The sequence below is a fragment of the Sciurus vulgaris genome (genome assembly GCF_902686455.1).
Source record: "Sciurus vulgaris genome assembly, chromosome: 1".
Lineage (NCBI taxonomy): Eukaryota > Metazoa > Chordata > Mammalia > Rodentia > Sciuridae > Sciurus > Sciurus vulgaris.
Window position 1 is genome coordinate 26,825,304 of NC_136461.1, and position 12,436 is coordinate 26,837,739.

Sequence of the window (12,436 nt, forward strand, 5' to 3'; positions counted from 1 at the left end):
TGTAGTGGGGAGTTCTGGAGAGCTTTAAGCAGGTGTTGTGGTCTCATGACATTTTGGAAAGGCCCCTGTGGTGGCTCAGTGCAGGGTGGGCCACAGGGGTGCAAGGGTGGAAGCAACAGCCAGCAGGCTGGCAGCCATCCCAGTGGGCGGCTGCCAAAGCCTGAACCGGGATGGCCGCTGGAGGAGGGGCATTAGGTTGGTGGTGTGTGGAATAGAGTTCCTGTGTGGACTTGGACATGAGGGAAGGAAGAATTTAGCCTTGATCTTGGGCCGGAACACCTGAGGAAAACTGATGTGGGAAGCAGGTTTTGGGGGGAGTGAGAATTTCATGTTAGATGTTAGATTTGAGGTGCCCGTTAGATACCCGGGTGGAGGTGTCACAGAGGCAGGTGGAACCCCAAGCCCCAGGTACCATTTCCAGTCAGGAAACCAGAGGGATTTAACACCAAAGGAGTGGTGGATCATCTAGGGCAGAGGAACAGAGAAGAAATTTGTCAAAGGCATGAACCCTGGTCACCCAACCCTGGGTGAGGGTGGGGGTTACCTGGAGGAGGAGTCTACAAAAGATCAGCGAGGTGGGAGAAAAACCAGGCCGGAGCAAGGACATGAACAGCTGTTAGAGGAGACTGAGTGGTAAAGGAGAGGCCAGAATCTAAACCCTGGCTTGGGTGACACTGACATTGTTAGTGATGCTGGTAGATTTCCATGGTTTACGTCTCTACTTCTTCAAGACATGCGGGTGACTGGCTGATTGCACAGATAGCATGGTTGCTCTGTTGCTGGGAGTGCGTTGACATGTTTAATACCTGCCATCCACGTGAGTACAGGTGTATGCTGTGCTTGTGCTCGTACAACCCTGTGCACTGAGGGGTATTCACTTCAGTTTCTGTGGCACCTGCCTGTACCCCTGTGAGTGTAAGCAAGCATGCTTCTCTGCGTATGTGCGGAGTGCGGCGGGATGTGTTTCTGTCAAGCTGTTTCCATTCATCTCTATGCGTACCTCTGCCCACAGGCAAAGGCGTGTCTGTGTCTGGGTTGACATGTGATATGTGTTTGCCATGGGTCCAGTGTGACTCAGCCCTGGGGAAGCAGGTGACCATGCTGGAACAAGGGGAGTATTGAGACAGTTGCCGGTCCCTATAGAGAGAGGGACACGCAGTACCAAGTGCAGCCTTCTCTAGGGGGATGCACAGAGCCAAACCAGGCCTGGTGGGAGAAGTGGCAGTGTTGCCTGGAGGGTTCTGAGGAGCCAGGGCTGCTCCTGGAGGCCCTGGGGAAGGTGCCTGAAACAACCAGCCAATGTCATCTGCTTTTCCTAGCTTGCCATCCTGGCTGTAGGTCTGCCTAGCCACCCGCTTTAGTCTTGTGGTTGGGCTCCCTCTGCATGTCTGTCACCTCCCTGCCTGTCTGCCTCGCATCCTGCCTGCGTATTCATGTGCTGATCTCCTATCACCCCCCATGTCTCCCCAGAACTTAGCTTCTGCCTGTCAGGTTACCCTCCTGCTGGCTACTTCTATCTGCCTGGGAGACAAGGGCTTTGTCTGTCACTTGGGAAGGCACAGGGTGCTCCTCAGAGGAAACAGGAAAGACAGGTCTCCATGGGAGGTCAAGGGGGTTGAGATCCAGAGACTGTGGGGAGGGGCCTCATGGTGCAGTACATTTCAGGACCAATGCAAAGCATTGTTCCCTCCCCCTGTGGCCCAGCTGGGGCAGGCTCTGGCCGCTGCGCTGTTGACACTGGGCCTCCCCCAACCACAGTGGTAGGTTTTGGATGAAGGCAAGGAGACTCACCCAGGGCTTCCTGTGGTCTGCCCAGTCCTGGGCGTGTTTCCACTCCAACACCCAGGACAGCTGCTGAGACCAGGGTATTGGGGGAAATTTGTTCAGGAGAAGGAATAGAAATGGATATTGAGCCGCCTCCTAGCGCCTGGCGCTCCCTGTGCTGTTTGTAGTATGAATTCCATTTGACAGGAAGAAAATGAGGCTCCTGCAATGAGTGAGATCCACGGCTAGTATATGGACCTTCCCACCTAATTTAAAAAATGGATAGTGAACTTTTTGGTCCTATGATATAAAATAAAAAGGAATGACATGAATTTGTGAAACGATCCCTTGCCGGAAGGTGGCACCTATGTGCAAGCAGACGCTGGAATATTGCAGTTGTGTTGTGTGAAATAAACCTTGCTGAAGTTCTTAACAATATAAAGTACAGATTTCCTCCACTTTACCCAGCAGTTAGATTCCCAGAAAATTCAACATCTTTTATGTTGTGTCCTTTGTGTGTTTATGTGTGAAATGGAGTTAGATTCTTGGCTCTGGTCATTATAAACAAATTTTTCCCTTATGTTGTGCAGGTTGCAGAATCTGCTTTCCTCATGGGGTTGTCTGAGATCCCTGGTCCCCACCCTCTAAATGCTAGCAGTGTCCTCCAGTCATTGTGACCACTGTCCCCCACACTCCTACCATGGACAACAGAAAAGATTCTTGCCATCTTCCAAGAAGCTCATCAATTGAGTATGGGAGAGAGAATCATAGAGTGGACAGGTCAGGTTTTGATAAGCACAGTGAAGGACAAGTTAAGTAAGCGGTTCCAGAAGACCAGGTGGACATGGTGAGGGAAGGATCTGAGGAGGTGACATTTTGGGCAGAGTACACCCATAGGTGGGAGGGAGCTGTGCAGGTAGCTATCTAGGGAAAGAGCCTTCCAGCAAGTGGCCAGTGCCAAGGTCAGGTGGAAGCATGCCTGGGCGGGTGAAGGGGAGGACGAGCAGTCAGGAGATGGCAGGTGCGGAGCCTCAGTATGGGCCTTCAGGAGCCACCAGGGCCTTCGGATTGCGTTCTGCCTGGGTGGAAGCCACTGGAGGGCTGCGAGCTGGAATTGGGAAGGCTCGCTCTGGCTGCAGGGTGTCCCCAGGACCAAGGCCTGGGAGAGGGGGGAGAGAGGGCTAATGCTTGAGTTGGGGCTTGGGGCTGATTCCAGGCAGGGCTGGGGTGGCCAGGAAGGGAGACAGACATACAGGCTGACTTGGCTCTGGAGCCGGAACAGCTCAGCCACAAGGGCTCCCTTTCCTCACTTCCTTTCCCACTTCAGATAGCTCTGCAGTCTGGCCTCTCTGAGGACCCTGGAGGCCAGCGGGTGGCCAAAAGGGATGGAAACTTCTTAGTTCTTTGTCTAACCTCTCAGGAGCACAGGAGGCTGATTGCACCCACATTTTGGTACAGCCCTTGCTGCCAGGGCTCCCAGTAATAAGTTGGAAAGGACAAACAATCCCCGTTCAGATCAATAACTCAACAGTTGTGTGTGCCACTGTGTAGACCCAGTTCTAAGTGCCGAGGCCACGGGGGGGCGGGGGAGAGCAAAACAAAGCCCTGCCTGCCTGGGACTTGCTGCCTTCTGTCGCTGTGGAGGTGCCAGGAGTCATCTGCACACTGAGCGAGGCTGAATGGGTGGCAGGGCAGGAGTGGGACTGCGATGGATTCAGGTCCAGGGGCAGGGGCAGTGGTTAGCAGGGCCAGCATGGCAGGGGTGGGCTGGGAGCAAAGGCACCTCCTGACAGGGTGGGCATCAGGACAGGCAGGGTATGGGTCAAATGATGGTGGGACCCTGGGCACCTGGGGTAGAGCGGGGGGGGGGGGGGACTGAGGGCGCTGGTGGGGGAGGGGCTGCCTGGAGCAAGGGCAGGTACCGCCAGGGCCTTCACACACCTTGGGGAAGCATCTCTTGCATTAGATGCCTGCCCAGGAAGGGACCCCATGCACATGGATCTGCTCCTTTCGTGCCGGGCTTGGGTGAGGGTCCAGGAGTGCTGGGTATGCTGGGGAGGGGTTGGCTTACCTCGAGCCTCACTGCTCAGGAAGTACAATCTACAGTCTAAATTTAGGCAAGGGAAGGAAGGAAGCAAGGAAGGAACCAACCCGCTGGGCTTCCTATGGAGGGGAGCGCAGGGGAGGGTGGTGCAGGAAAAGGCCTGCTCTGGCCTGGACAGGCCTGGACACACGGGCAGTCTGTCTGGCTAGGTTCCCCACCCCACACGTCGTGGACAGAAAGAATCAATGTGCTCCAGCTGCAGTGGCTCTGGGACCCTTCCTGCCTGCCCAGGTCGAGGGCTAGGCCAGGTCAAGCAGGGAGCTCCCACCAGACACAGCTAGAGGCTGGACCACAGTCTGGGAAAGGAGAATGCTGGATGGTAATGAGTCCCCACCCTGTCAGACCACCTGAACATGGGGTGCCGCCTGTTGGCAGGGGGTGGGGTGCTCCTGATAGCAGGACCTAGAGATGCAGGGAGCTGCCTAGCTGGGATGGGAAGGGGCGGGGTGGGGTGGGAGCAGAGATGGAGGCATGGAGCAGGGCAAGGACGGCAGACACTACAGGCCACACTGGCTCCAGATCAGGAAGTTTTATTGCTGACATGCAGGAAGAGTCCCCATGTAGTACAAAAATATGTCTTTATACAAACTTTTTTGTGACTTTTTCCATTTTCTTTACAATAGGACTTCTCCCAGTGTGTGAAACCAGTGAGGGCAGACCCCGATCTCCTCTCATGTGTTTCGCCAGAAGTGTAACCAGACACGTGGGTTGACCTTGGAAGGAACCAGTCTGTCTGCTAGGGCTTTGCAGACCTGAGGATATTGCTTTGAAAAGGAGACAAATCACACATGGAAAGCAGGCCCAAGGGGCAGCGGCCCTGCCAAGGCAGGCCCTGGCAAGGCCTCAGAGCCTCACTGGAGGACAGTCACAGGGCTGGGAGCCCATGCTGACTACATTTCTGCTCCCTTAGGAGAATTTTCTTTATCAAATAAATATAGAAAAGAGGCCTCCCCACCCCACAGCACCACACCCTGGCTCTCAGCGGCTGGACGGCTGAGCTAGAGGCAGAGCTAGGTGCTCTGGGAGTAAGTGCTGAGCTCAGGTGGGCTCCCACAGACCCACCAAAGCAGAGGCACGAGGCGCCCAAGTGCTGGATTGGGAGCACGGGAAGGAAGGGGCGTGGGCGGCCCTGCTACTGCTGGCAAGAGGTGGCCCCATTTTTTCCAGATGGGGAAACTGAGGCACAAGGAGGTTTGGGAACTTGCCCAAGGTCACTCACAGTGAGTCAGTTTTTTTGGGGGGGAGGGGACAGTTCACACTCTGGGAAACATTGTTGCCTCCCAGTGGGAAGCAAGGACAGGTAGAAAGGGCCTTCCGCTGCCCGGAGGGGACACTCAGCCTCTCTGAGGGTACACGGGGGGGGGGGGGGGGGGGGTAGGCCTCTGGGGGAGAATCTTTGCTTGGCACCAAAAGAGCCAAATGGAAAGGGGGAACAGAGGGCATTCTGGTGAGAACAGCATTTCTGGCAAGACGGGCATCCACTTCAAAATCTCGGCTCAAAAGAGGCAGCAGGGCTGTTCTCAGGCCAGGCGGGTAGGTCCCCAATCCCCCGGATTCTCCCCACAAGCCTCCTACCCCATGGCCCCTGGCCAGGGTCTGTCAGGGGAGACACATCATCTGCTGAGGCAGGGTAGGAGGACAGACGCCCCATAGCTCCTTCTCAGAACGTAAGGGGCGGAGGTGAGACAGCACGTAACCAGGGCCCGTTCCCGGCCAGGCCCAGAGCATCCCTCCCCAGCCCGGTCACGGCTCCCTTCACATTGTGTTCCATGTTACCTGGGTACCACGTGAAGGAGGAAGGAGGAAGGAGGAAGAGGAAGCAGGGCTAACACACATGTGCAGCACCTCAGAGAAGCTACTGAGATGAGAGAGAGAGCCAAGTCTAGACAGGATTCCCACCACTGGAAACAGGCCCAGGCGGCTGGGAGCGGAGAGAGGTCCAGCCAGGAGGGCCCCTCTTTGCCTGGGGTGTGGAGGGAACCCGCATGTGGGCTGCCGACCCCTGCGGTCCAGCCAGGCTAGGACAGGGAGTGGCCATGGGCTGAGCCACCTAGAGATGGGAGAGAACTTGGTTTCAGTAAAAAAATAAATATATTTGAATAAGATGAGGTGAAGGTTTTCCAAAGCTTGGACTGAGGGGCTGGGGTCAGAAGGGAGGGATGGCACAGACTATGGGATGGGGAGCAGGGAGGTGGGCATTCGTTTTGGGAGCCAGCAGCAAGCTGCACTTTCAGCTTATTTGGACTGTGGGGAGCAGCAGTCCCCAAGCCAGGCGGATGCCAGCTGGGTCAGGGCTTGGGGTGAGTGGGTGGGCTCCCTCCTCCTGTCACTCAGTCCAGAGACAGCATGGTTAGAGACAGAGGTAGATTAAAATGTCATGATTAAAAGCAGATTAGTTATCTAGGCTTCTCAGATTAAAAAAACCAAACAATCAAGCAATCATTCCAAAAGGTAGCTTCGTGGTACCTCTGCTGACCCCACATGTGACCTGGGCTGTCCCTGTCCCTGCCCTGTTCCTGTTGCAGCCTGGGAGAGTCCAGCACTACAGGGCCCAGCCTCAACAGGGCTGAGGGCCGAAGAGGTGGTGCTGGGGCTGGTGCCCCTGGCTGAGGCTGCTATTTCCGCAGGTAGCGCTGAGCCAGAATGGCAGTGTCCAAGGAGGTCATGGGCTGTGCGTCGTGGCCCAGCCGTCGCACTGGTGGCACGCTCCCGAACTGTCTCTTGGGCACCCAGCTCCGGGCCTCGTGTATGGAGCTCTTCTCCTCGGCCAGCAGCAGCTGCTGCCGCATGTAGTTCTCAAACTCGTACTGAGAGCACTCCTCTGTCACCTTCGCCTGTGAGGCCCGGAGGGACGGACACACACAGGGCAGCGGAGAGAGAGAAGACATGGTGAGTGCTGGGCACCTGGCTCCTGAGGCCCTTCCCAGCACTGCACTTTGGGCACCACGGAGCCTGGAGCCAAGTGTGGGTCCCTGAGCGGTGGCCTCCAGCTGATGGCAGGGCACACTGCTGGCTGCCATGGCTGCAGCCCGCACCTGAGCCCCGTGCATCCTCATCCAGGAGAGGTGGCACCAGCTTCCTCACCCTGAGGGCAGTGGTCGTCTCCCCTCAGACACAGGTGTCAGTGTGCACCAAGGGTAAGAGCAGAGCTTGGGGCTGTTTCCGTCAGTCCTACACCTGGGGCCCACTGCTGAGCTCCCCAGGCACAGGTCGGCAGTGTCGGAAACTGCGCCAGTCATCAAAGAGGAAGGGGGGCATCAGAATCAGACGTGGGTTCAAGGTTCAGCTCTACTACTTCTAAGCTGTGTGACTATGGGGAAATCATTTTACTTCTCTGAACCTGATTCTTCCCTTAGAAACTGGGGATAAGAACACAGGCCACGCTGGCCGTGGGAGGGCTCGCTGAGACGTGGTGGGTAGGCACTCAGTGCATGTGAGTGATGATGGTTTCATCCCACCGGACAAGGTGGGAGGTGGAGGGCAGGCCTGGAACTCTCTTCCCAAGGGCCTAGATGTTCCAGGGCACGGCCCCTCCTGGTCCTGCTTGCCCACTGCTTGCTATGGAGTGCCAAGGTAGGCCGAGAAGGGAAGGTCCTTACGACACCTCTCAGGTCTGGCAGTCCCCCGAGGGACAGCCAAGCCCTGCCGTCCAGGGGGCAGTCTGAGATCACTGATGGTTTCTGTCTAGAGCTCAGGTCTCTGCCCCTACCCAAGGCCCAGCACTTTCTCCAGTGTAGGGAACTGGGAGGAGAGAAAACAGGGATAAATGAATCATCTGGAAAATGAAAAGCAGGAAGGGTGAGAAAGAACCCAGTGAGTCAGAGGGGTAGAGAAATGTGACTTGGGCAGGAAGAGGAAGCTCAGAGGGCCAGGCAGGGCCTCCTGCTGTGGGGCCTCCCAGAAGCTGGTCGTGGGACCATGGGATCTCTAGCTGAGGACAACACAAGGCAGGCCCCAGGCAGCTCAGGTGGAACACTAAGTCCTTTCCCACTCCGAGGGCTGGGGAGAAGCGAGGAGGCCCCGTGCCTACAAGGAGCTGCCACCTGGAACCTTGCCCCACCTGCCCTCCCCACTCACCTCCTGGGAGCTGTCTGCATTGCTCATCTGGTCATCGATGTCAGGAACCACTTGCAAAGGCCCGCTCAGAGATGACAGGGACTGCCTGCAGGAAGGCAGACTGGTCAGGCTGGCTCCAGGCAGCCCCCACTGCTCCAGACTTGGCTGGGGTCAGCCAGCCCTGGCCTGATCCAGCTGACTGCTTTTCTGAGCTCCATTTGCTGGTCCCATAAAGGGAGAAATGTTTTCCTTGTGGCTGTGGTGAGCACTCAGAAAGGCAATGCCCATCCCACAGCTGGCAGGGTCTGGCGCCACAGGAGACACTCTAGCCTGTGCTCTGCCTGCATCCTCCCAATCTTGGAGGATCTGGACATCTGACTGCCTGGAGAGAAATGGGCTGAGAGCGGTCTCTTCTCTGCATAGGACAGGCAGGACACCCTGGTTGCCCGGCCCAGTGCCAGCCCACTTACCACGAGGCAATGATGGCACTGAGGGCTTCCAGGACATCGGCGGCAGCCAGGCGCTGCTGGGGGTCGAGGACCAGCAGTTTCCGGATGAGACACACAGTGTTCTCAGAGACGCGTCCATCCCTGACCACAGAGATGGAGGAAGGAGGGCTCAGCAGGGCACCAGGGGGCTGGGGCTGACCTAGGACTCAGGCTCCCTCCCTCCCTTGACACAGGACTCACTCAGGGATGGTGTACTCGGCGGCCTTGATCTTGCGGAAGAGCTCCTGGGGGATGCTGTCGTAGAAAGGGAACTGGCCGTAGAGCATGGTGAACAGCACCACGCCCAGGGCCCACATGTCGCTCGGTTTGCCCCTGTAAGGCCGGCCTGGGGGCAAAGAACACCGTACTCAGTGGCAAAGAGGTCCACGATGCCCCTCTGCTGGTTAGTGCCTGCCATCCTACCTGGGGCCTCTCTACCTGCCATTCCCACTTCTGGTCCCCTGCACCCACTTGCTCCCAGAGCAAGCACAATGCAGTCCTGGCTTCTGCTCAGAGTCCCTGTCCCCAGGAAACCTGGCTGCACGGGGCAATGCCTTTCCCGACCCCCTGACCTCTACAGGGAAGGATCATGCTCTTCCATGCCATCTGCTCTGATGGACTGCAAGCCCCTGGGAACTGGACCTGGCTCGGAGGCAGCAGAGCAGCTCCCGGAGCAAGTGGTCAATGATGTTTCCAGAACAGACTAGTGGCTCTGGGCGAGTCAGCCACTCCACCCCCTACCACTCTCCTCATCCCATGCTTCCTTCACGGCACTGATCACCACCTTCTTTATCTGTCACTCCCCAGCTTCCCCACTGGAAGGCAAGATCTCAGAGGCAGGCACTGGCTCTGCAGTGTTCACTGCTGAACTGACTCGAACATTCGCTTCGTCAGCCTCTCGCTGTGTTGCAGTTTCCTTGCTGTGTGCTATGGTCTGAATGTCTCATTCAAAAAAAAAGTTCACTGAAATCCCATCCCCATTCACCTGGACTGATGGGGTTTCCAGTTGTCTTGAGGGGATCTGTTATAAATCAATCTGGCTCTGTGTTGCTTGTTTTTTTTTTTGTTTTGTTTTGTTTTGTGGTTCTGGGGATTGAACTCGGGGATGCTCTGCCACTGAGCTACATCCTCAGCTCTTATTTTTGAGATAGGGTATCACAAAGTTGCTCAGTCTGGCTCTGAACTTGTGATTCTTTTTCCTCAGTCTCCCAAAATGGGCTGGGATTATAGGCATGCACCACTATGTCTGGCTTAAATCTTCATTCTTTATAAATCTCTAGTATCTGGCACTTGGTTATTGCAACAGAATATTGGTTAAGGCACTAGGAAAGAAGGAAGCAGACTCTAATGGAGTCCTTACTTTTTGATAGCACTGAAGAAACACTCATTTTACTAACTGTCCTCCACAACTGGATGACAGGCAACAGGATGTCATCTGTCCAAAGCCACATGGAAAGTGAGTGCCCATGTTTAACTGCAAAAGTCTTACTGCTTTTCCATTTTCAGGGCAACCTATTCATCTACCGGTCAGGAACAGAGCACCTCCCACAGGTTGGTCACTGCCTGACCCACTCCTCCAGATGCAAAATCTGAGAATCACTGAAGCCTTCCAAGCCCCTTCCCTGCCCAGGCCTGTGATGTGTCCTGTAGACCAACATGTTGCGGCAGCCCAGATCCCCATACACAACTCAGCTCTCTGCAGTGCGGAAGGGCTGCCTCTGGGCACTTTACTGTCATGTCACATCTGCACTGCCTGGGTAATTAACACCACTTTTCTGGGTCACCCGCAGTGGCCCCAAGGCCTTCTGGGTACTGAGGATACGTTTGGGGCATGGGACTCTGGTCCTGAAGGTCCCTATTAGGCCCAATGAAGGTCAGAAGCTTAAGGAGATAGGTATGTAGTATCCACATGGGAAATGTTGTTACAGGCCTTGGTCTGTGCCTTCAGAGTGCCATGGAACCTTCTTATTACACACTGTCACTTCGTCTGTTAAGTGGGGATGGTGCTACTGCCTGCTGCATAGGCTGTGTGGGGGAAGCGTCTGCTTTGGCTTATGGTAGGTAGTTCTGGAGAGATGAGTCCCTCCCAAGTTCTCTCAAGGCTGTAGTATCCCTGACCCTTCCCAGTGCTTGGTGCTCAAAAGGAGTTGGAGTGACTTTCACCAATCCCTTGGTCAATCTGAGGACAGCCCTCTTCCCCAGACTCTGCACCATCAAATGGGGACCTGATAAAGAACACAGGGCACCCAAAAAGGTTCTGCCTCTCCTCCAGCACCTGGAAGGTGATTCTTGCAGAGACAGAATGGCAGGGCTAAGGCAGGAGGGAAATCCTGCTGTCAGGATCTGAGGGTCTGAGCCAGCCCATAGACACACACCCACAACTCAAGTCTGCCCTGACCTGGATGGGATGAACGACCCAGCACAGGGTGATCTGCACTGACATCTAAGTGGGAAGGAGATCTTTTCCCAAGGTCTGCACTTTCACAGTTCTGTGCCTGATGTCCAGGACTGTGTTTAGCACAGAGAATACATGAAGTGGCAGACCTGGGACTGGGGCACATGCAGCACTGACTTCAGCTTCTAACCCAGAAGAGAATGACGTATAGAGTAAACTAGCTTTCCAGCCAAGGGTGAATTAGAACCCAGGTCTCTGGTACCCTGCCTATGATTCTTTCTAATGTAGCAGGTGCCCTTTGTTCCATTCTCTGTGACTGGCATGAGTCTATAACAGGTTATAGGCAGCAGCATGGAGGCCACTATTACACAACACCACCAAGGAGGAGCCCTGACCAGAGGTGGCCCCCAATCCAAGTCCTGCAGACCCTCCCAGACGCCACCTTACATTCCTGAGTGTGGGCAGAGCGTGGCTTGTCCTCCTGGCTCTGTCACCTACAGGGATGCTTTGGGGACTATCATGGAGGGTTGTGCTCAGCGAGCTAGGGTGCATCTCCTGGCACCCAAATTCTTCCAGTAGAGGCTGTAAGACTCCATCCAAAATGCCCAGGCCTGGGGTGTGGCACCACTATCCCTGGTGCATGGGAAGCTCTGGTGGTGGATGACTTACTAGCCATCATGCACTCTCCAGCAGAAGCCATGGCTCAGGGGAAGCCTCCAAGGGGTTACAAATGTTTGTGACAAGTCACAGCAGCCTGCTCTCAGGATGAGACATGACCTGGTAAGAGGCCAGTTCTGCTGCTGCAAGGAGAGGGTGCATACAAGTGTGTTGAGGATGACCCGAATCCTCCACGATGAGGGGTGGTATAAGTCCCTGGTTCCTAAGAACTGGAGGGATCCCAATTAGGCAGAAGACCAGGAAACAGGGAAGGAAACAGAGTCTACAGTGGAATAGGGGCACGGGTCTTAAGGGGAGGCATCCCTGAGACTGAGCCTCAGTTTTCAGGTTTACTATTTGCTATGATTTTTGGACAAGAACTGTCATCTCTCTAAGCCTTGGTTTTCTCATCTATTAAAAAGGGCTATTTCCCAGGCAGGGTAGCTGTGTGGTTTTAAACAGACAACGTGCACTGCGTGCTTAGCACATTGCCTGCCACTGGGAAATATGATCTGTAGGTGAGAGCCCCAGTTTACAGACTTATGCACAGCCTGCTCCATCCTGCCTAGGAAGCAGCTCCAGGAGGCCAGCAGTGTGCATCTGCTTATTCACTGCTACATCCAAAGTACCTAGAGCAGCCACGCACGGGGCATGCTTGCAGTTCCAGCAATTCAGGAAGATCTCAGGTCCGCAGATGGCCTGGACAACTCAGTAAAAATGTGTCTCAAACTAAAATATAAAAAAAGGGCTGGGGATGTATCCCCAGTGGCAGAGCATCCCTGGGTTCCAATCCTAGAGTTAGACCTATAGAGCCAAGCCTTGGACCCGGTAGGCCTGGCCAGGACTAGAACAACTGAATGAAGCCCACTGAGATGAACTTGGATGAGACCTGTTCAGTGGCTTCCTTTCACACCTGAAAAAAAAGAGGACGGTGTTTCTCAACAGCCCATGCTGAGTTCGTGCAGCCAGGCC

At 55.3% G+C, this 12,436-nt stretch overlaps 1 protein-coding gene and 1 long non-coding RNA gene across 9 annotated transcripts in view; one reads left to right on the forward strand and one right to left on the reverse strand.

Annotated features, from left to right (window-relative positions):
* The first annotated feature begins 3,857 nt into the window (after positions 1 to 3,857).
* On the forward strand, positions 3,858 to 6,076 carry LOC306669119. The gene is made up of 2 exons (XR_013766032.1): positions 3,858 to 4,663; positions 4,694 to 6,076. It is a non-coding gene; the product is annotated as an uncharacterized lncRNA (long non-coding RNA).
* Positions 6,077 to 6,231: 155 nt separating this feature from the next.
* STK40 (serine/threonine kinase 40) overlaps positions 6,232 to 12,436 on the reverse strand; it is a 46,534-nt gene continuing 40,329 nt past the window's right edge. For all 8 annotated transcript variants that reach the window (XM_079152912.1, XM_079152916.1, XM_079152915.1 and 5 more), the window contains 4 exons: positions 8,614 to 8,758; positions 8,395 to 8,514; positions 7,946 to 8,030; positions 6,232 to 6,702 (listed from right to left, as the gene is read on the reverse strand). In XM_079152912.1, coding sequence (XP_079009038.1) covers positions 6,484 to 6,702; positions 7,946 to 8,030; positions 8,395 to 8,514; positions 8,614 to 8,758 — 569 coding nt within the window. In that variant the 3' untranslated portion in view covers positions 6,232 to 6,483. The remainder of the gene's footprint in view (positions 6,703 to 7,945; positions 8,031 to 8,394; positions 8,515 to 8,613; positions 8,759 to 12,436) is intronic.